This window comes from Natrix helvetica, assembly GCF_964273705.1.
Source record: "Natrix helvetica genome assembly, chromosome: 1".
In the NCBI taxonomy this organism is placed as follows: Eukaryota; Metazoa; Chordata; class Lepidosauria; order Squamata; family Natricidae; genus Natrix; species Natrix helvetica.
This window is the reverse complement of record NC_138548.1, coordinates 309,937,534-309,958,614: the sequence shown is the minus strand read 5'-3', so window position 1 is coordinate 309,958,614 and position 21,081 is coordinate 309,937,534. Positions and strand designations below refer to the sequence as shown.

Here is a 21,081-nt window from a genome sequence, read left to right as displayed (position 1 = left end):
CTTAAAGTGGCCTTTATAACCATGACTACCTTCAAAAAATTACATTTTTCTTCCATTTTTCGCAACTTGTCCGCTTCCTTTTGCTTATCAAGCTCTTCAAGCCATTTTTTCTGTTGTTCACGTTTCACAGCACTGAAAGGATGCTCTATTGGTGTTGCTTCCTAAAAGAAGAACACTGGTTATTTTCGTTACCCCCTTACTTTCATCAATAAGTAGACATACACTTACATAAAAAAGGAGGAAGTTAAATAAATTCAGTATATCCAATTTGACTTTAATCTTTAACCTTTGCCCTACATATTGTGGGTAATGATCATAATATTTCTGACTGTAATTTACAATAATACAATAATACAATACAATAGTAGAGTTGGAAGGGACCTTGGAGGCCTTCTAGTCCAACCCCCTGCTGAGGTACTGAGGTACTGAGGTACTGAGATGCCCTGTCTTTGAACTAGTTATTTCCTCAAGATGGTTGCATTAAAATCCTTTCTTTTTTTTAAAATAAATTTTCTTTTTTTTCTTTAAAAAAGACAAAACAACACATACAGAACAAGAGCAAGGAGGAGAAAAAAAAAACAATTTCATCAAGCATGTCGTTTGGTTACAAGTTTTTGTGCAACGGTTTTTACAATTAAGAATAAAGTCACTGATTATCCATTAAACATAATTAAATATTTCATTGAGCATTATGTGTTCAAGTTACCATTAGTATTCTTTCATTTGTGACAACCCTTGTTTCCTTACATCGATAATTATCTACTAGGTAATACTAAGTCTTTATAAAATTGTATCAGCATTAAAATCCTTGCTGAACCATCAAATATTTTGAACTTGAGATACCGATTAGGTGGGACATTTTAATTTTAAACTTTAATATAATTTAATTTAATTATAATTATTGCGTGTTTTGAATATACAGGTAGTCCTTGACTTACAGCCATTTGTTTAGCAACCACTCGAAATTATAATGGCACTTAAAAAACTTATGGCTGGTCCCGATTGTGGTTGTAAGTTGAAGACTACCTAGAGATCTGTATCTCTATCTACCATTTTTATGTATCTGAATAACCTGTATAGGTCCAGGAACTTTATGGCACGAAATAAATAAAGAATTCACAATAGTGTACAATCAATATGCAGCGGTTTTTGATGTGTGTGTGTGTATATATATGTATACGAGAGAGAGGGAGGGGTGGGGGGAGAGAGAAAGAGAGAAAGAGAGGGAGGGAGCGGGGAGATGGTTTGAAAAGTTACATACGTTTAGTACCTTACATCTTGACCATTTATAATAAAATCAAGTTGGAGATTATTTTTGACAACCATAATGAATGAAATGAACAACGAATGAAATCAACCGGAAACAAGTAAAAGTTTGCTAATGTGATAGGATTTTCTCTTCAGTTTCCTCCAATTTTTGTCACTCCCAAGCCTTCTTTAAATATCTCTCAATCTTCACAAGATTGAGAGACATTTAAAGAAGGCTTGAGAGTGATGCAGTGTGGACGCAAAAGGACCTGGCCCATCCCCTTCCACTGGTAGGAGCAATATCAGGAGCAGTTAATTGCATTTTTCATTTTCTGCACATCCTTTAACTGTAACTAAATTAGTACCCATGAAAAGTATGGCCCGAAGTGGATTCATTTGATTTGCCTTAAAAGTATATCAAGGCAACTCCAGGTGACATCCCATAAACCAGGGGTGTCCCACTGGATTTCTTCAAGGGCCGGATCAGCACTGTAGTTTTTTTCCACGGGCCGGCAGGCGGGGCTGGGGGAGGAGATGGGACAGACGCCTCCTACAGCACTCTGACAGTCAAAAACGGGCCATGCGGAGGCCCCCCATTTTGGCTGACAGAGGCACTGTGGCCGCTCCTTTAATATTTCTAGGCTGGCCCCATGGGACGGATGTGGCCTGTGGGCCTTGTGTTTGACACCCCTGTCATAAACCAATCTCTTAGAAACTGCCAAGGAAAGGCATTTCATGAATAATTTTTTAAAAAACATATAGAACAATGCTCAGAAATCCACTTACCCCTAACACAAATGCTGTTCGGATAGCAGCCGGCAAATCAGGAGAACTGAAACTAGAGAACTGTTCAGTTCGACCACTGGACACAGTGGGAGAAGTGTCACTCGGCTCAGCGGTTGAAGTTCTGTGACTATGGATATCTTCTGCTGCTGGAGTCAAGTTGTCTGATGACATCATCTATAACAAGGTATTTTGGTGAATTCAAACATTATACATTAAGAGGAATGTTAAAACCAAATACATTATAAGCGTTCCTATATTATGTAATTAATTTTACCCACAAAATAATAAAACCTTGCAAAAACGGCCCGTTTTTCACAAAAACGGGCCTGTTTTTTTTTTTTAAAGTCATAAATAGCCTTGGGGGGGAGTTGCAGAGTGCTCCTGGGAGTGCCCCCCCAAAACGAGAAAAAAAGGCCTGTTTTTTGCGAAAACGGGGCCGTTTTTTGTCAAACAAATTGCATGCATAGCCTTATGAGGCTTATAGAGTGCTGCTGAGGGCTGGGGGCGGGAAACGGCCCATTTTTTGTTCATTTCTGTCCTCCTCAGCCCCCAGGAGTTCTCTGAAAGTTTCCATAAGGCTATGCACGGCCAATTTGGTGAAGGGTGGGGCTCCAGGAGGCAAAAAATGTTCTATTCAGTGTATAAGATGCACCCAGATTTTCAGCCTCTTTTTGGATGAAAAAAAGTGTCTTATAATCTGAAAAATATGGTAAATGCACGTTAAATGGAAGCATCTATTCTATTTAACAGCATGCAGTAGTGCAGTGATGGCGAACCTTTTTTGGCTTGCGTGGCAAAAGCAGGGGGAGTGCAGGGGGATCGTGCACGGGCGTGCTACACCCATAATGCAATGTGTGACCACAGCACGCATGTGTATGCCCAGTGCTCCCCCCCATTTTTTGGATGCTTTTTTTGCCCTCCCCAGGCTCCAGAGGCTTTATAGGAAGAGGGCGTAAACAGCCTCCCCCGCCCCCCTGAGGCTCTCCGGTTTGCTCATAGGGTCATTTTTTTACCTTCCAGAGCCTTCAAGGAAGCCTCCAGAAGGCCCCTGAAGGCTCTAGGGGGGCTAAAACCGGCCTTACAAGCAAACCAGAAGTCCGTTCCCGAACTTCCGATTTGCCCATAGGGCCGTTTTTTTGCACTCCTGAGGCTTCAGGGAAGCTCCTGAAGCCTCTGGAGGGCCTCCGGGGGAGGCTGTTTTCGCCCTCCCCAGGCTCCTATAAAGCCTCCGGAGCCTGGGGAGGACGATGGCCTCAAAAAAAGGCTGAAGTCAGCTGGCCAGCGCGTGCATGCGCGCTGGCCAGCTGACAGGACAATGCTCCGCGTGCCCTGACAAAATGGCTCCGTGAGCCACCTGTGGCATGCATGCCATAGGTTCGTCATCCCTGCAGTAGAGAAAGAAATATAAATATAAGCATTTTTCTTACAAGCAGCAGTGGATACAGTAAACATGTTTTATTTTTTTATCTTTACTTGACTGTTTTGTCCTTTTTCTAAGCATCTTTTCACTGTATCAATTACCTGCCGCGGGTGGTATCTGGAGTCTGCTTCCAAGGTTTCTTTTAGTTTCTTCTTTAAAGCTACCTGTTCATCTTTAAAGACAGAAATAATCATTGCAATTGCTATCAGCTACATTCATTACATGACATTAAATAATGGTTGATCACATTGGAAGTGAGACTAGAAATGTCCTTAGCTTTGTATATATTACCCTTCTTCCTTCCAAGTCTTTCTAATATCACCACAAGATGACTTGACCTTTTAACATTCTTCGTTAACATTACATGTAATTTAGCCTACACTCATGTCCTAAACTCTAGTTATATCGGCATTTGTTGTGAAAGAAGTCCATTTCTTAAGTCATAATTTTAAATGGCTTAGTTCAATAAACAGGAACTAGAAGTAACACATTTGATGATAGATGTTTCAGTTAATAATACATTTCTTCAACTGCATCACAAATGGAATTTAAGAATGCATTTTAATCTGATTTTATTTTATCATTTACAAGTTCATCGGGAAGTTATTTATTTTCTCTCCCAGGAAATGGAAAAAGTTTAATTGGTTAACAGAGATCAATACAATCACTCAATTCAGTTTAAACAAGGGAACTATCATTCTTTTTTTCTATTTACCTGAAAAATAAGAATCACACCATTCTTTTTCAGAATACAAGAGTAAGAAACAGTAAGGCAAATGAATTAAAGTATGAGATATGGAGAAAAAAGAAAAGAAAAGAGGAAAGGAAATAGCGCTAAATCTAATTTATATCAACCATTCACTATATCTCTCCATTTCTTTTTATCCTTGTATATCATCTTTGCTTCTTCCATATCCATATACCATTTTCTTCAATATACTTCAATGTACTGCATGTAGCGCCTAGTTACTGGATGAGGGCCAAGTAGTCTCTAGATTACAGATATCTTATAATGTTTTTACCATTTCAGTCAAAAATGCCTATAAGAACAGCATTGTCAACAATATACTTTATTTAATACTACCACCAACAACAACAACCATCTTGAGCGCAATCCCAAAATTACTTAAACACCACTTGAATACATTGGCATTGACAAAAATCACCCATCAGTCAATTGCAAAATGCAGCTTTGCTCAAAATAGCTTACATTCTGCAATGATACCTCTAACAAAAGTGTTTTTCTGCCATGTTTCGCTGGCCATTTTATCAAAAACTTTTAACAGTTTTCCATCAACCACTTTGACTTCTTGATGAAAAATCGCTGCCTTGCTTTATCAATCTTCTGCTATCTTCCAAGGTGGGGTCCAAAATATAGTATCCATTGATACAAGCACCCTCAAGACAACCAGCTTTGACCAGGTCATGGCAACTTCTATGGTGTTTCAGCACCACAGATGCTGCTCACTGTCCCTCTAGTCCTCCACAGCACCATGGGTGCAATAAAATAGGGCTCACAGCCAGCACTTCGTTATCTTTAGACTCTGCTCCTTCATTTCAGTAATCCTTCAGAACACAATTCAAAGCATCACAAACAGTAAGGCCTGGCAACCAACAATCCTGAATACCAGTTCTAGTACACAAACCCTCTTTAAACTCTAAATAAATAAAACGTGCAAACAAAACCTAGCTGACACGCTTCCTTCTAATCTAAAAACACATGTGCTGGTGCCATTTTATTTCTCTCGCTGGCATAGAATAGGGTGAGGATTTGGTTGCACTTGCAGCACATTGGATAAGATGTGCCAGAACTGACTGGGACTGTCTTTATTATTACAAGAGATGCCACATCTAGAATGGAAGTAAGTAGAGCTAGAAACTACTCCACCACATTTTTTCTATCTTATTAAAAAGCAGTATAGGGGAAAAAAGACTTGGAAATGATGCGTGTATTTCAGATAATTATTTGATTTCTATATTTATTAAGTCTAAAAATAATGAAAAATATTGACATATTGAAATATTTAAACACTGAATAACGAAATCCGTACTACTAGAACAAGCGTAACCCACCTGTTACTTCAGAAACAAAATATTTAACGTTAAATGCTAATCAATTATCAATTGCATAATGTAGAAACACAGCAAATTATACAGTACCTAGTTCTTTCTTCCACTGAGATTTCTTAGCATCTAACAAGGTTTTATCTGATTCTCGTTCTCCCAGAGTACTAAATATGTCAGCTGGCTTCCATGAATTCCTGGTGAAGAAAATTTAACAGACTTTTACATAACACCCACTAATATTAAAACAAATATGACTTAGAAATCCATACATTATGCTATACTATTAGGACCAGAAAGAAGTCCAAGCATTCTGCTCATTAGAATTTTACCAAACAACACAACTCATTTTATGCAAGAAAGAAAGGTCCTCTTCACTATATTTCCATTCTAAAGGCATTCCCTAAATAAACAAATTGAACATTGACTGAAAAATTAAATTGACAAATTAAATTGACAGATTAAAGCAATGTTGGTTTTCGTTTGCACTGGATAACCTGAGCACATGAAGCACTCTAGGGTTCACTGCATGTTAAGCATGTTTATGTATATAATATTATATAATGTATATATCATGTATATAATATTACATATAAATATATATCAGGAAGTAATTGGTGTCTTGTCTGAAATGGGATTGCCTGCCCAGAAAAAAATAAAAGAGAAAGGGAGAGAAAAAAATCCTATAAACTCCCAGATGGCAGCCACTTTCCGAGAGCATGCACAATGTGCCCTCAAAATGTCCAATGCGCCTACTGGCTCGGTAGAGGAGAGGTATCTAGCCTGATACACAGTACACAAGGGTCCCTTCTCCATTCATCCTGATGCTAATGAACTTTTTTTTTTTCAAGAGCATCCCAAAGCAAAATTTAAACTGATCAGGATTTTTGACTGGTAAGATGTATTTACATTAATGTATTTACATTATTATTTTCTGTTCAGCATGTCTAGATATTCCTGGAGGTTTTTTTGAACAGAAACTACTTTCACTTGAAAGAGATGGAGCATCACTGACTTTCTGAAGCAATCCCATTACATGATCTTCTGAAGTCTGATCATCAAGAGTTTTGGTGTCTGAATGAAAAAAAAAAGGATTTAATATTAGTTCAGCAGCAGAAGCAGTAGATTCCTCCTTGTTTTTGCTGCAATAAAGCAGTAACAGAAGCTTTACCATTGCACCATCCTTTGCTTTAGTTCTCCTAATGGATTATATATTTAAAATTAAAATTGTGACCAATTTGTGAATGAAATTTGAACAAACATTTCCAAAATATTCAGAAGAACTGTGCAGCACTTCAGATTGGAACAAGCCAAGATCCTTCAGACCCTAGTCATTATTGAATACTCATTTCCAAAAGCATTTTTGAATATGATATGCATAAAGTTTTTATTATTATTGTGGTAATATTTTACTCTACCTATTATAAAAAGCATCTTGAATCAGTTTACAAAGGGCCACACATCAAAACAATCTAAAAACCATACAGAGTAAAATGTCACAGCTGTTTGGTAACTGAAACTTTCTTGTTAAATCAGAGAAGGACAACAGCACGCTGCCTTCTGCCAAGACATATTTGTGTGGTTCCTACTGCTATTGCTAAAATTTAACAACAAACCTAACAACAAAATGGCAATTTGAGACAGCGTGATTTAACGATTTAAACCTTAAAATTGGTATATCAAAGCTCTAATTTGGTAAACCCACATAATCTAAAATTCACCAAAATGTAAAAAAGGCCAAAGTACTGCAGAGTCATGCAACGTAACTATTTGTTAAAATGTGGGCCCTTGCAGAGAAATAGCACCTACCTTGTGATAAATAAAAGAACAAGGAGGAATTAATTATAGCTATGTAAAAGCTGTATCATTGGTGAATACATGTTAGTAATTGAAGTTAGTATTTTTACTCTAGCAGCTTAACACAGTGCTTCTCAATTATTTTCTGTCATGCCCCCCCTAGGAAGAAGAAAACATTTCGCGCCCCCCGCGCGACTGTAAATAGTATCATTTGTCTATAAAATTGTTATAAGTACATCTCTGCATAACACTGTATCCTTATTAACGTATAAGAGAATAAAAAAAGAAAGAAATGTGGATCAATTTACAACAAAGAATAGCTTTATTAACTGTAGCAGAAAAGATTTAAAGGAGCACAGGATTTAAAGGAACACAATATTAAACAAAACTTTAACCTGCAAAACAAAAATATATAAAATAATTTGAGCTGAGCCCCCCTTTACAGAGCCTCGGGCCCCCCCTGGGGGGCCCGCCCCACTATTTGAGAAGCACTGGCTTAACAGAACTTAATGAACCTAGTTAATTAATTCAGCAAGTGTCACTATAAGATATTTAAAAGAAATTAATTTACATACACATTTTTAAAGTGCTCTTTTTTTGTTTGTTTTGCTTTGTCTCTCTTGATTTGCAATGCTAAAATGAAGGCATGAATGTGCTTTCTTACTTTTCCTCTCCCCACGAAGAAGGCCCAAAAATTGGGTAAAGAAAAAAAAACACTTACTTGTATCTCCTTTCTTTTCATCCAGAACCTGAGTGGCTCCTTGGGTTCCTTCTTTTACTGCCATTAAAATCTGCTCCAGCTGCTCTTGTGTTAAACATACCAAATTGTCCCTTAGATCCTCAACAGAAAGAGAATGCTTTTTAAATTTCTTGTTGGATGCCAAAGGTTTCTTAACTGAATTTCTGACATTATCTGGCTTTGAAGTTGCATTGTCTTTTTGGATTATAAAAGCATCATCTTTATGACAGGGTCCTTTTGATAAATCCTTGGTAAACATCACAGTTTCAGGATGTTTACTACCTTTGGCCAGTGAAAGTCTTGATCCGGTTTTCTGTTTTGTTAAACATTCATTCTTGTCAGAGGATGTTTGCGCAGATTTCAGAATATGCCCATTTGGTTTTGATCTCGTCGTGTATTTTAAAATCTTGTTTTTATTACATATCTATGGAATAGAGACAGTACTATTATTATTTCCTCCAGGAATTTGTTTTAAGCTGTACAAATGTTTTAGTTCCCCAAGTAAAGAAACAGGGTGTTTGCAAAATAAATTTAATGGAAATAATAGTTTCCTACCTCAACCTCTACCAAAATAAAGTACGCTTTTTGAAGTGCCAGTACATAATGAGATAGAAATATATGGATAGATGATAGACAGACAGACACTCAGACAATGTGTGTATGTCTGTGACTGTAAATTAAAAAACACATGATAGAAAGCTTTTCACCTACCTTACCCAATCCTCCATGGATGTTTAATATACATTTCAAAACCAAAAACTGAATATATGCAATATATTTATATTCTTGTTCTTCAGAGAGTAATGTCGTAAGCCCGGGATGGCGAACCTATGGCACACGGGCCACAGGTGACACGGGAGCCATTTGTCAGGGCACACGAGGCGTTGCCCTGTCAGCTGGCCAGTGCGTATGCGTCTGCTGGCCAGTTGAGTTCAGCCTTTTTAAAGCCATTTTTTGCCATCCCCAGGCTCCAGAGGCTTTATAGGAGCCTGGGGAAGGCAAAAAGAGCCCCCCCGCCCCACGGAGGCTTCAGGAGCTTCCTTGAAGCCTCCAGAGTGCCAAAAACCAGCCCTATGGGCAAACCGGAAGTTTGCCCTCTGGAAGCTTCAGGGAAGCCTCCTGAAGGTCCCTGAAGACTCTGGAGGGCCTCCAGGGGAGAGGAAAGCTCTTTTTGCCCTCCCCAGGCTCCTATAAAGCCTCTGGAGCCCGGGTAAGGCAAAAAAAAAACATGCAAAAAATGGGGGGGAACACCTCTGATGCGTGCATATGCACTGTGGGGTTGCACGTTGCATTATGGGTGCGGCACACCCACGCACGACCCCTCTGCGCCCCCCCTTATGGCACATGAGCCAAAAAAGGTTCACCATTGCTGTCCTAAGCCATTTTTTTATATTTAAAAAAACCCATACACCTTTAAACAAAAGGAATTGAATAGAAGGTTCCTGAAGTAATAGCTAAATCCTACATCTTGCCTGGAAAATCCAAGGAATTAAGCCAGTTGCATTTTTATAAGAAAACACAGATCTTAAGAAAGCATGGGTTCACATATTTTAGGGCTTTAAGGGCAAAAATGAGATTTAACATGTTGCTGACCAGATTTTCTTAAATTACAAACTTTCTTAGTAAAATGAAATTTCAATACATGTAGGTACAATTTATTTTGCAATCAAAGAAATTAAACAGAATGATTTCACACCTTCAACATTATAAGCAGGACTTAAGACTTACCCTTATGCCTGGTTTCGAGTTACTTACTATGAAAGGGAGAAAAAAGCACATTAGAAAAAGGTCCAGGATAATTTTAACTTACATCTCAACTTGACTGGCAAAATCCTAGTGACACTAAGAAGGCTAGAAATTTAAGTGAATATGAAGCATATTCTTCCATCCATAAATACAGGTAATCCTTGACTTGTAAACGCTCAAGATTCTGACAGAGCCCTCCCCAAACAGATACTTTTTGGAGTATAGGACGCACCAAGGTTTTGAAGAGGCAATTTTTTTAAAAAAAGTAGGTAAGTAGATAGAGGGAGAGAAAGAGAGAGAAATATAGTAGATAGGTAGGGAGAGAGAGAGTAGGTAGGTAGGTAGGTAAGGGGATAGAGAGAGAGAGAGAAATAGAGAGAGAGAGAGAAATACAGTAGGTAGATAGGGAGAGAGAGAGAGTAGGCAGAGGTTTCCAGGTGTATTTATCCATGTGCTGGAGAAGGAAATTGCTGACAATCTGCAGCACCTAAGACTTGTTTCTGCTGGCGCAGTACTTGATCAATATAATTCTCATCAATCAGTAAAAGAGATTTCCAAAAGGGAAAAGTTTTTGCATGCTGCGTACCTCCCAAAAACGGCCCATTTTTCGTGAAAACGAGCCTGGTTAAAAAAAAAAAAGGCATGAATAGCCTTGGGGGGGGGGCTTGCAGAGTGCTCGGGGGGGGGGAACCAAAAACAGGCAAAAAATGGCCAGTTTTTCATGAAAACGGGCCCGTATTTGTCAAAAAAATTGCATGCATAGCCTTATGGAGACTTATAGAGTGCTCCTGGAGGATAGGGGAGGGGGAGAAACGGCCTGCTTCTTGCTCATTTCTGCCCTCCCCAGCCCCCAGGACCTCTGAAAGCCTCCATAAGGCTATGCATGGCCATTTTGGTGAAGGGGCGGGGCTTCGGGAGGCAAAAAATGCTGTATTTGATGTATAAGACGTACCCAGATTTTCAGCCTCTTTTTTGAGGAAAAAAGGTGCGTCTTATGCTCCAAAAAATACGGTACTTATAACCCAGTTCCATATTTCTGATGAACACCTCCCTGTGGTCTCATTTACAGCCATATGCAATGTCTCACAGTCACATGACCCCAATTTATGATATTTTTGCTGAAAACTGATCTTTGCTTCTAGTTTTGGCAAAAAAAAGCCCCATAGTGAACAATGGGTTCTCTTAACAACACAGTGTTCGCTGAACAGCAGATTCACTTAAGAACCACGATCATTTGTGCAATGACCGCCATAAAAAAGGTCATAAAATTGTGTTGGTCATGTGATGACACACTTTACAACTATCATGACTTACAACTATAATGGGCGGGGTTTATTACGGTCATAAGTTGAGGACTACTTGCATACTCTATGTATCAAATGCAATATTTCTCTAATACAGTTTATTTATTCTTAAGACTGTTCACTAAAGTGGAAACACGCTCAGGTTTACAACCAATTAAAGTGAAAGCGAGTGGGGCAGCCCCCATTTTTAAAAGTAAATAAATAAAAGGATTTACATTTAATCCCAATCATACATAAGGGGAAATACGAAGCTTCTAACCCTAACCATAAATTTCGTAAATCAGACAGTTCTTATAGTTTATAGGAGATAAAACAATTTGAAAAGAGAATATTCCTGAAATATTCCTATTTCAGAGACATTTCTAGCAACAGTACAGGCCTATATATAATTTAGATCAAAATCAAACCATAATTGAGGCCTTATGCTTGGCAACTTTAAGACCTGTGGACTTCAGCTCCCAGCTATGCTTGCTGGAGAATTCTGGGAGTTGAAGTCCACAGGTCTTAAAGTTGCCAAGTTTGGGGACCTCTGCCTTAAGGCATATCAACCCTTTCATCAGAACATACAGTATGTGCACACACACACACACACACACACACACACACACACACACTTCCCCCCCCATACCCATATCCCCAGCATACCCATTCCAAATAGATAAGATTTTAAAAACCCACTCCTGGGTACCTACACAATGAGTATATATGGTGGTGTGGGATTCTTGGTGCCCTCTGAGCTCGGTGGTTTTCTTGCAAATGTTTCATTACCAAAGTAGGTAACAACTGATAATGAAACATCTGCAAGGAAACCACTAAACTTAGAGAGCACCAAGGATCCCACAGTTCAACCTTGAGCTACAAATACTCTCTTCTATCATGCAGCGATAGATAAGAATTTGGGGGACTGAAATCCACATATCTGTAGATGAACTAAGTTGGGAAAATTACTGTTTTCAGAAGTAATCAGTGAAAAATAATTCAAACAATTAGATTATATCTGATTAAGGTGATTAAAAATTTAAGGCTTTTTAAAAAAAGAAGCAAGCAAAAAACTGCTGGTGATCATTAATATGGACTAATTTTGTATATAAGAATAATCATACCACAAGGAGCCACTATCAGTCTAGGTTTTCCATCCAGTATTTCAGTTTCAAGCTTTAAACCATCCCTGTAATCAAAAAAGAAAAAAAAAGTTAACTGTTTCTATCATTGAAATCAGCTTGGAAAAAATAGGGTATGGAGCATAATTTTTAAATAAATCAATAAAATGTAGTTCATTGTTTGTAGAAAATAATAAAGATCTTAAAGAAAAGTGATTACTACATGCAATTTGACATATTCTGGTTTTTTCCCTTTCCACTTTTAAAGTTATCTCTCTTTCCTTAAATTCCTAAAAAAAGCAATACTATATTATACAGAATGGAAATTATCCAGTATATTTACAAAAGTCAAACTGCTAGAATAAGATTATCCCATTAAAAAAATCATTTTAGAGACAACAGGCATAAAAACATTATTTTCTAAGAGTAAAAATAAAGAAACCTTAAACCCAATCCCTAAAAGAGGAAAATGAACTGTTTACTACTCTCAGATGCTTATACAGATATGGCATTAGTTTTTTTTTAAATGCAAGGCACAACACTGATTCATTAACACTTTGTGCAACTCCTGTTTGCAAGCTTTAACTTGTTTTTGAAATCTTATGTTGTTGCTTTACTGGGGGAAAGATTTTGAGCACATACGGTATATGGTAACGGGCACGCACATACACACAGAAATTACTGTAACAGGGGAAGACACAATAACTTCTATATTCCTGAAAATGTATATATCATCTCAAATGAGACAGCAGTCTTTAAGAAATGGTTCAGATCCAGTTTTAGCATGTGCAACTTGACTAGAAGGAATAAGTTTACCTGGCCATGAACCAGAAAACATCTTTGAAAATTAGATAAAAACATCCTCTGTTTTTGGTGATGGCATACTTTTAACACCAAATCTAACCTTAACTATGCATATTACAATATATATGTACATTGTCATAACTAAAATGTCAACAAAGGATACTTGTCAGACCTGGAAGCCATTGAGCTTTCAGGCCTGCCACATTTTCTACTGTGGGGAAATGGGATGGGGGATTATATGGAGCATGGGAGATATATAGTTGAAATAACATTCCTTTCTCAGAGAGTCAAGGACACTTTGCCCTACAGCTGCAATGAGGTGACTGTAAGGCATCTCCAGTTTGGACGATGCCTGATTGGACCATGAGATGGACATGTGGATGCTGGGCAGGGACTTGAACTTTCACTTGAGTGGGGAAAACCTGGAAACTTTCAGATTCGGCTTTTCTCAGATGTGCCAATATGACATCTCAAATAAAGTGGACCTTTGAGGAAACTCATGCCTGGGAGATTTCTTTTGGTGGGGGCTGTTACTTGGAACCCTGACAACACTAAAATAATCAATAATAAATCCTGATTATCCACTAAAGGTTGTTGTAACCATTCTCTTATCAGCAAATAGATTGCCAACTGTGGGGATTATGCCGCCAGCAAATTTAGCCTTAAAAATTCACAAAAGCTAAAAAAGAGCTTTCCAAAAGCCATTTTACAGAAGTGAGTGAAAAAGGCATAAACCTTTGATCCTTAAGCTTACGTGTTTCTAGTCCTTATGGGAAGAGAACTAGGAAAATCATCACCTATGCTATATATGTCTACTTCTGGACTGTATCACAGGCCTTTAAAAAAACATTCTTCCACATAGGGGTGGAGAAAGGAAATAAAGCGTAAGTTCTGAAATATTTTTATTCACAACTGATTTCAGAACTTTAGATCGACTGGTTTGGAAAAGAAGCAACGATCAACAATCTACATAGCACATTTGGTCTCCATGGTTCACTGTGGAATTTGTAGCTAGGTTTACACATTGTATTAAAACACAGCTTTGTTTGTTTAACAAAGTGCAGCTAAAACTTCCTAGCTTAGCATGATGTGCAAACATAGCCATCTCTTATCTTTCCTTTCTCAGAATAAAGCCTCTGCATATAATTGTAAATCTGCAGAGTAGGAGAAAGAAGGTTTCAGTCATTCATTATGACTGAAGGTCTTCTGTAGTCACAACATAAACCTAAATTGAAAATCAGGCTCGTCAGATGCTACATCTTTTCTATCCTGCTCTACGGAGTGGAGAGTTGGTATCTGACAGAAAGCCACTTGAAGAGACTAAAAACATTTGAAATGTGTATTTACAGGTGGCTGTTACGTATAAGTTGACAATATCAGAAATGAGGTGGTGATAAGCCGCCTGGGAAAGACAAGGGAAATCATCAAAACCATTAAAAAGCAAAAGTTAGAATATTTTGGAACGTGATGCAACACCAATAAAAATACAGCATACCACTTAATCCTCCAAAGAAAGATGGAAAACAAACGAGATCCAGGCAAAAGACGAACATAATGGCTTCAAAATCTAAGGGACTGGTTTGGACAAAACTCAGCAGCACTTTTTCGTGCAGCTGTTGATAAAAATAGGATCACCAACATGATCACCAACGTGCAATGAGGGATATGACAGAAGAAGAAGAAGAAGAAGAAGAAGAAGAAGAAGAAGAAGAAGAAGAAGAAGAAGAAGAAGAAGAAGAAGAAGAAGAAGAAGAAGAAGAAGTAGTAGTAGTCGTCGTCATTATTATAGAACCTCATAGCTGTTTCAAATAACATAGGGGTGAAACAGAACTGAGCTACTAATATTTGCTATGAATAACAGATTGGATGTCCAATTTTGCACATCTTTGCTTAACTTATTTGTTGAGTCACAAAAGGATCACAGTTAAACATGACTTGAATTGTGTTGGGAAATCTAAAGCTTTCTATAATCAAATAATCATGTGCTCCAAATAATTACTTTCTGCAAGGAAGCCACAGTCTTTAATAGCAAACTTACATATACTATATTTGAACAATAATCATATTTTAAGATATAAAGGCATAAATATAATCTGCCAGGTCCTAATCTAATAAAGTACCCATCCAGTAATCAAATTAGAGGAAAGTCCCTTATCAAGGTTGAAGAGACAAATGTGATATTGGACCTAATAACAACTGAAAGTCGCACAACAGAATGACCTTCTCTATTCCTTGGAAAAGGGGTCTACAAACCTCTTTCAGGTTTGCACACAAATGTATTACAGAACAATGACCTGCCTCATGCACAAGTGGTCTAGATAATATCATTTTGCAACTATTAATATTATTAATATGACCAATCTTGTTTTATCATTTTCAAAAAGAATAGGCTGGTAGTTGGCAGCCAGGAGGCTCCACATGGAAGTTCTCCCACATCCAATAAGAGAAAGTCTGTTACATGTGATGCAATTTGGGGTGGCTGCAATTGCTCACAGCCAGATCTGCTGTCTTCTCCACATTCATGAGATTCCTGCTAACATCTCTTCCTCACCCTACCAAACCTATTTTTTTTAACCCAGCCCTTTTCTGTGTAAATGCTTTCCTTCTTTCCTGGCACTAATATTTTGTTGTTGTTGTTAGACAGAGCAATTATTTTCCATGGAATGTGTTTTTGTTTCCCTAATAAAAAGAATACAACTTGAATTCACCGGTTGGGGGGGCAGGGGGATAAAAAATGAATTCATGAATTCTAGATTGTAGGACTCCGATCAGTACTCAATAAGATTTACTTCCAAATATCTGATGGTTATCAAAACGTCACACGTAGAGAAACGTCTATGGAGATTCTCAGTCATCCAGGTCATGGTTGTCCCAAAGGTGCTTTTTTTCAAGAGGCAACTGGACTTTCTGGTTTTTCTTTGAAGACGTTTCACTGCTTCCCATCTTCCTTTCCCCACCATCCAGTCGGAGCTGAAGAAGCTTCTTGGATGAGAAGCGAAACGTCTTCAAAGAAAAAACAGAAAGTCCAGTTCCTTCTTGAAAAAAAAGCACCTTTGGGACAACCTAGAGAAAAACCTGCAGCTGAAACTGTCCAGCTCCTGGCGTGGATTAGGGCAGCCGGCATTCCTACCCAGTAAGCCTCAACATCACTACGCACGGCGTTGTTTTTGCAAGGATGATAAAACACACACATACACACACCGCACAACCAACCGAGCTCAGTACACTTGCCACGCGAAACGGACGGGCTCCCAAGGCGGGCAGAGCTAGGCAGGAGCAGCTCTGGCCAACCCCTTGGGAAAGCCACTCCAGGCTTCAAAGAGGGACGATCGCTGCGGCTGGAGGGCAGAGGATTTCGCCTCCTCCCGCCAGCTCTCACTCCAAAGGACGAGGTTACCCAAGAACGTGGCACTGCCGCGGGGCTTCGCTTCCTTACCCCAGATTCATGGCTGCGTCTCTGCTCCGCGGAAGAGCGCAGGAGCTCGTCTGCAAGGGCGGGCGAGCGGGCGGGCGGAGAGCAGTAGCAGCAGCAGCGGCAGCGGCAGCAAGAGGAGCACGAATAGCACCACCCTCCCCTCTTGAACTGCTCTCGGCTTAATGTGTGTATGTCGGTTGCTGCCACCGCACAATGAAAGACGAGCTGATAGGCCTGCGGCTGCCCTGATTCTTTCACCAATGAGCTCCGCTCTCGCTTATCGGGTAGCGCTCCCCGCCTGCGAAGCATTGTGGGAGTTGTAGTCCAGGAGGACCTCGTTTTCTCGCTCGCTGGCGCTGGCGGAAGAGCCGATAGAAATGCTTTCCGGGCACGCTTTTCCGAAGCGGAGGCAAAGTAGCGCTGAGCGTTCCCGTTTTTCTTTTCTAAAAGGTCCTTTAGGCATCAGGGTTGCTTCAGAACCATATTTCTCAAATCTCAGCACCTTTAAGACGTGTGGATTTCAACTCCCAGAACTCCCCCTCTCCCCCCAGCTAGCAATTCTGGGAGTTGGAAGTCCACAATCAGGAGACCCCAGGTAGGGGAAGGCTGATTTGGACCACCAGAGAAATTTCATCCCTGCGGTTTAGCTGCGGGGCATGGAGGAATTACATCATGAGTTTAAAAAAACCAACCAACCCGGAAGGTGTTGGAACAAATACAGAAAAGATTCAGAGAACAGATTCTGGAATTGTTCTGAAATTGTTTCCAATCTGACTGATAGTTCTATGTTTGGTCACATGACTGGGAAGGAGGAAGTACGGCCTTAGAGTGGAGAAATCAGCAACGTTCCAAATTGCTGGACAATTGACTTTCCATTAGGAAGTGTTGGGCGTATTGTTTTAGGACTTTTTTTTCTTTGCTGGCTGTGGCTGGATTGGTTACATTTTTCAACTTGAATTTTATTTTGCTGGTTTCTCCGCCACACCAATTTTGGCCCATTTGTTTTCAGATTTCCAAGAGTTATCCTGACCAAAGACAGGTATATAGAATCCCAAGCCCCTTTAGATTTAGACTTTATTGTCACTTTGAACGTACACTGATCGGTATACATTAAAATGAAATTTCATTGCATACAGCTCTCCGAGGGTTTTCACTTCCAATGTACACTTCATAAACATGACAATATAAATAAACACAGGCATACATTCTGTTGGAAGAAATGTCGATTCTGGGTTGGATTCGACACTGGAAACATGGAGAGTGCTTGGAAAGATGGTTTAATGGTAGACAGGACCACGTGGGTTTTTGGGGTCCTGGGCAAAAACGAGCACATGGGTGGGAGAGGGAGAGAGATTTATACCCTCGGTTGGGCTTTGAACTTGCTTCCTGGTCTTGTGGCAAGAAATGTATTCTGATTGGTTGTCAGACTCCCATGGGGCCATGCAGGGGTAACTTTGTAGGTTGTCTTGAGTTCCAGGCTTCGTTGAATCTTGCTGGGTGATATAATCTTCCCAGGTGCCATGTGGTGAGATGGGTAGAGGGCTAATCCTATTATATCCTAAGGATGGGGGCTACTTTCCAAAAGCATGTATCTCCTTTTCTCATCCAGGGAGGTATAATATTCTACCTTTTTAATGTTTCCTAGAATATTTCATTCTAGGACAGTGATGGCAAACCTTTTTTTTAATAGAGTGCCAGAATTGCGCGTGTGGGCACTACTGCACCCCCCCGCGTGCCCACTCAATTCCCTGCCCAACTGCGCATGTGACCCCCGCGCATGCGTATGCACCCCCTTCCCCAGGATCCAGAGTTCAGGAGGCTTTCCTGAAGCCTGGGGAGTGCAAAAATGGACTCCCCCGCCCCCCTAAAGGCCCTCTGGAAGTCAGAAACGGATTGTTTCTGAACTTTCAGATGGTCTGTTGGGGGCGTTTTTTGCCTTCTCCAGCCTTCGGAGGCTTTCCTGAAGCCATTTCCGGCTTCTGGAGGGCCTCCAGGAGGCTGGGGGAGGCTGTTTTTGCTTCAGGAGACGGGGTTGTGAGCTTTGGGGCTCCCTGGCAGCCCATGTGCATAGGGCGCTGGGCTGGCTCTGGTTGAAAAATGTCAGAAAATTCCCCATTTTGCAAGGCGGCTCCCAAAGAGAATGAAGCCGATGGCCTGGCTCTTCTTCCTTCCTCAGTTGTTGGAAGAGCGCTGCGCCTGTTTCATTCCCTTTGAGAGCCACCTTGCTTGCCGCAGCGTGAGGCGAGTGCTGCCGGGGAGAAATCAGTGGGAGGGGGAGAAGAAAACAAACTTCTGCCAGGGAGGCCTTCTCCCTCTCCCCCTGATTTCTCCCCAGCAGTGCTCACCTCGCGTGGCAACAAGCGGTGTGTGTGTCTGTGTGTGTAAAGGGCTGGATGGGACCAATCAGCTGGGAGGCTGGCAAAGAACCCTTGGTTTCCCCACTGCCGCGGCTCTTGGAGGAAGGAGGCAGTGATGCTGGCTGGCATTTGCTTCCCTTACTGTTCACTGCCGCCACCCCTGCAGGATGGAGCATTACCGCCTTCCCTGGTGGCTGCAGCCCAGGCCCCGCCTACCCTGCTTAGCTGGACGGCGGGCTGGGACAGTGGCCAGGGAGCGAGTGGCGATGAGCAATAAGAGAAATGAGCGCCAGCCAGCATCCCTGCCTCCTTCCTCCCAGAGTCGCAGCAGTGGGGAAGTCAAGGCTTCTTTGCCAGCCTCTCAGCTGATCCATCCCATCCAGCCCCCGTTACACACACACACACACACACACACACACCACTTGTTTCCGCGTGAGGTGAGCCCTGCTGGGGAGAAATCAGGGGGAGAGCAGGAAAGCATTCCTAACAGAAGTTTGTTTTGTTCTCCCCTTCCCGCTGATTTCTTCCCAGCAGCGCTCGCCTCACGCCGCGGCAAGCAAGGTGGCTCTCAAAGAGAATGAGAGTAGCGGCAGCTGTTGCACTGCTGCTTCCAGCCAGGATATATTTTGCCAGGCCCTCGGCGGTGTCCCGGTACCGGGGGCGAAGGAGTAGAAATGGCAAGAACAGGCAGGCCCGGGATTCTGTCCCTCCCCCCGCCCTAGCAGGCTTCTTGCATAGCTCCAGGGCATGGGATCTGATGAGGATCAGTGGTCCAGAGTGTTGCCACTTCCAGCCAGGATATATTCTGCCAGGCCCTCGGCAGCGTCTTTATGCAGGTAGCTTGCCTCCCTGCCAGTAGCTCCTCTGCCAGCATCCTGGCTGGAAGCGGCAGGGCAATAGCTGCTGCTGGGGAAGGGACAAAGGGGTGGCGGTTGCCCGTTCTTGCCACCGCCACCCTTTTGCCCCTAGTAACGGTGACTGTTGTGCTGCTGCTTCCAGCCGGGACGCTGAAGGAGCTGCTGGCAGGAAGGCAAGCTACCCACATAAAGACGCCACTGAGGGCCTGGCAGAATATATCCCAGCTGGAAGTGGCAGCCCTCCGGACCACGGATCCTCATCAGAGCCGTGGGCTGGAGCAGTGCAAGTAGCCTGCTTGGGTGGGGAGGGAGGGAAGCCCTTTCCCGTTCTTGCCACCACCACCCCCTCACCCCCGGCAGCTCTCACAGTGCCACTTCTGGCTGGTGTGGAAGTGGCTGCAGTGGCTGGCCGCTCCTGCCCTTCCCCTTGTGGCTGCCACTGCTGCTGCTTTTCTGGGGCACCCAATCCAGCCAGGCGCTCCAGACCGTGGATATATGTCTGTTGTGGCCCAGCAGCGACCAGCTGAGCTGTTGGTGGACTCTGACAGCTCAGACCATTGTGGGACTGCTCTGGAGGATGATGAAGACTCTGGAGGGTGTTTGGAGTCAGAGCAGGAACTAGAGAGGCCTATTGGCCACCAGGTGGCATCTGAGTCAGGGAGCAGTGAAGAGGAACAGAGGGAGGCTGTCCCTGATATGCGTGTGCGTAGAGCTGAGAGGAGAAAGGAACAGCTGTGGAGAAGACATCATAGAAGGAAGTAGGGACAGTTGGCTAAGGTTGTGGCCCCTCCCAAAGAGTTTATAGGTGGAGCGACAGGAGGGGAATCTTTGCAGGAAACAACAGTCCATTTTACTAGCCATTGAGAAAGCATTCCATAAGTCTAATCTTGGTTTCTTGAAGATAGCGTTCTAGGCTCCTAGCCAAGGGGTGGTTTTATCTCTGTAATTAGTCGTGGCAGACAGTCAAGCCTGAATCTGCATATTTATTAGAATCATGGGACAGAACACATGTCAGTGCTGTGGGCTGGTGCCGTGCAAAGAGACCGATCTGGTGGGGAGTGAGGAAAGCCCTTGCCCGTCCTTGCTGCTGCTGCCCCCTCGCCCCCAGCGGCTGTCACTGTACTGCTTCTGACTGGTATGGGAGTAGCTGCATAGGCAGGAGCCGGCTGCTCCTGTCCTTCCACTTGTGGCTGCCGCTGCTTTTCTGGGGCACCCGAGCCGGCCAGGCACTTTGGACCGCAGATGAGCCATGGCCTGGAGGGCTGGGGCCACGCAAGAAGCCCACTCGGGCGGGGAGGGAGGGAAGCCCCAACCACAGCTCTGCTCTGCTAAGAAGCGACGGCCAGGATCCCGTCTCCACGTCTTTTGGCACGCGCGGCCATTGCTCTTCTTGTTGGTGGTTTTTGCGTGTGCATGCGCACCAGGAATCAGATCACCAAATGGC

General features: G+C 41.9%; 1 protein-coding gene across 1 annotated transcript in view; it reads right to left on the bottom strand.

The window, feature by feature from the left end:
• The window catches only part of CCDC66 (coiled-coil domain containing 66), a 36,471-nt gene extending 19,802 nt beyond the window's left edge, over positions 1 to 16,669 (bottom strand). Inside the window, exons 1-9 of the mRNA XM_081939576.1 lie at positions 16,445 to 16,669; positions 12,208 to 12,272; positions 9,783 to 9,808; positions 8,037 to 8,478; positions 6,442 to 6,592; positions 5,615 to 5,715; positions 3,556 to 3,626; positions 2,035 to 2,208; positions 30 to 161 (exon numbers count right to left, since the gene is read on the bottom strand). Of these exons, the coding sequence (XP_081795702.1) occupies positions 30 to 161; positions 2,035 to 2,208; positions 3,556 to 3,626; positions 5,615 to 5,715; positions 6,442 to 6,592; positions 8,037 to 8,478; positions 9,783 to 9,808; positions 12,208 to 12,272; positions 16,445 to 16,455 (1,173 nt within the window). The 5' untranslated portion in view covers positions 16,456 to 16,669. The remainder of the gene's footprint in view (positions 1 to 29; positions 162 to 2,034; positions 2,209 to 3,555; positions 3,627 to 5,614; positions 5,716 to 6,441; positions 6,593 to 8,036; positions 8,479 to 9,782; positions 9,809 to 12,207; positions 12,273 to 16,444) is intronic.
• Between the last annotated feature and the right edge of the window lie 4,412 nt (positions 16,670 to 21,081).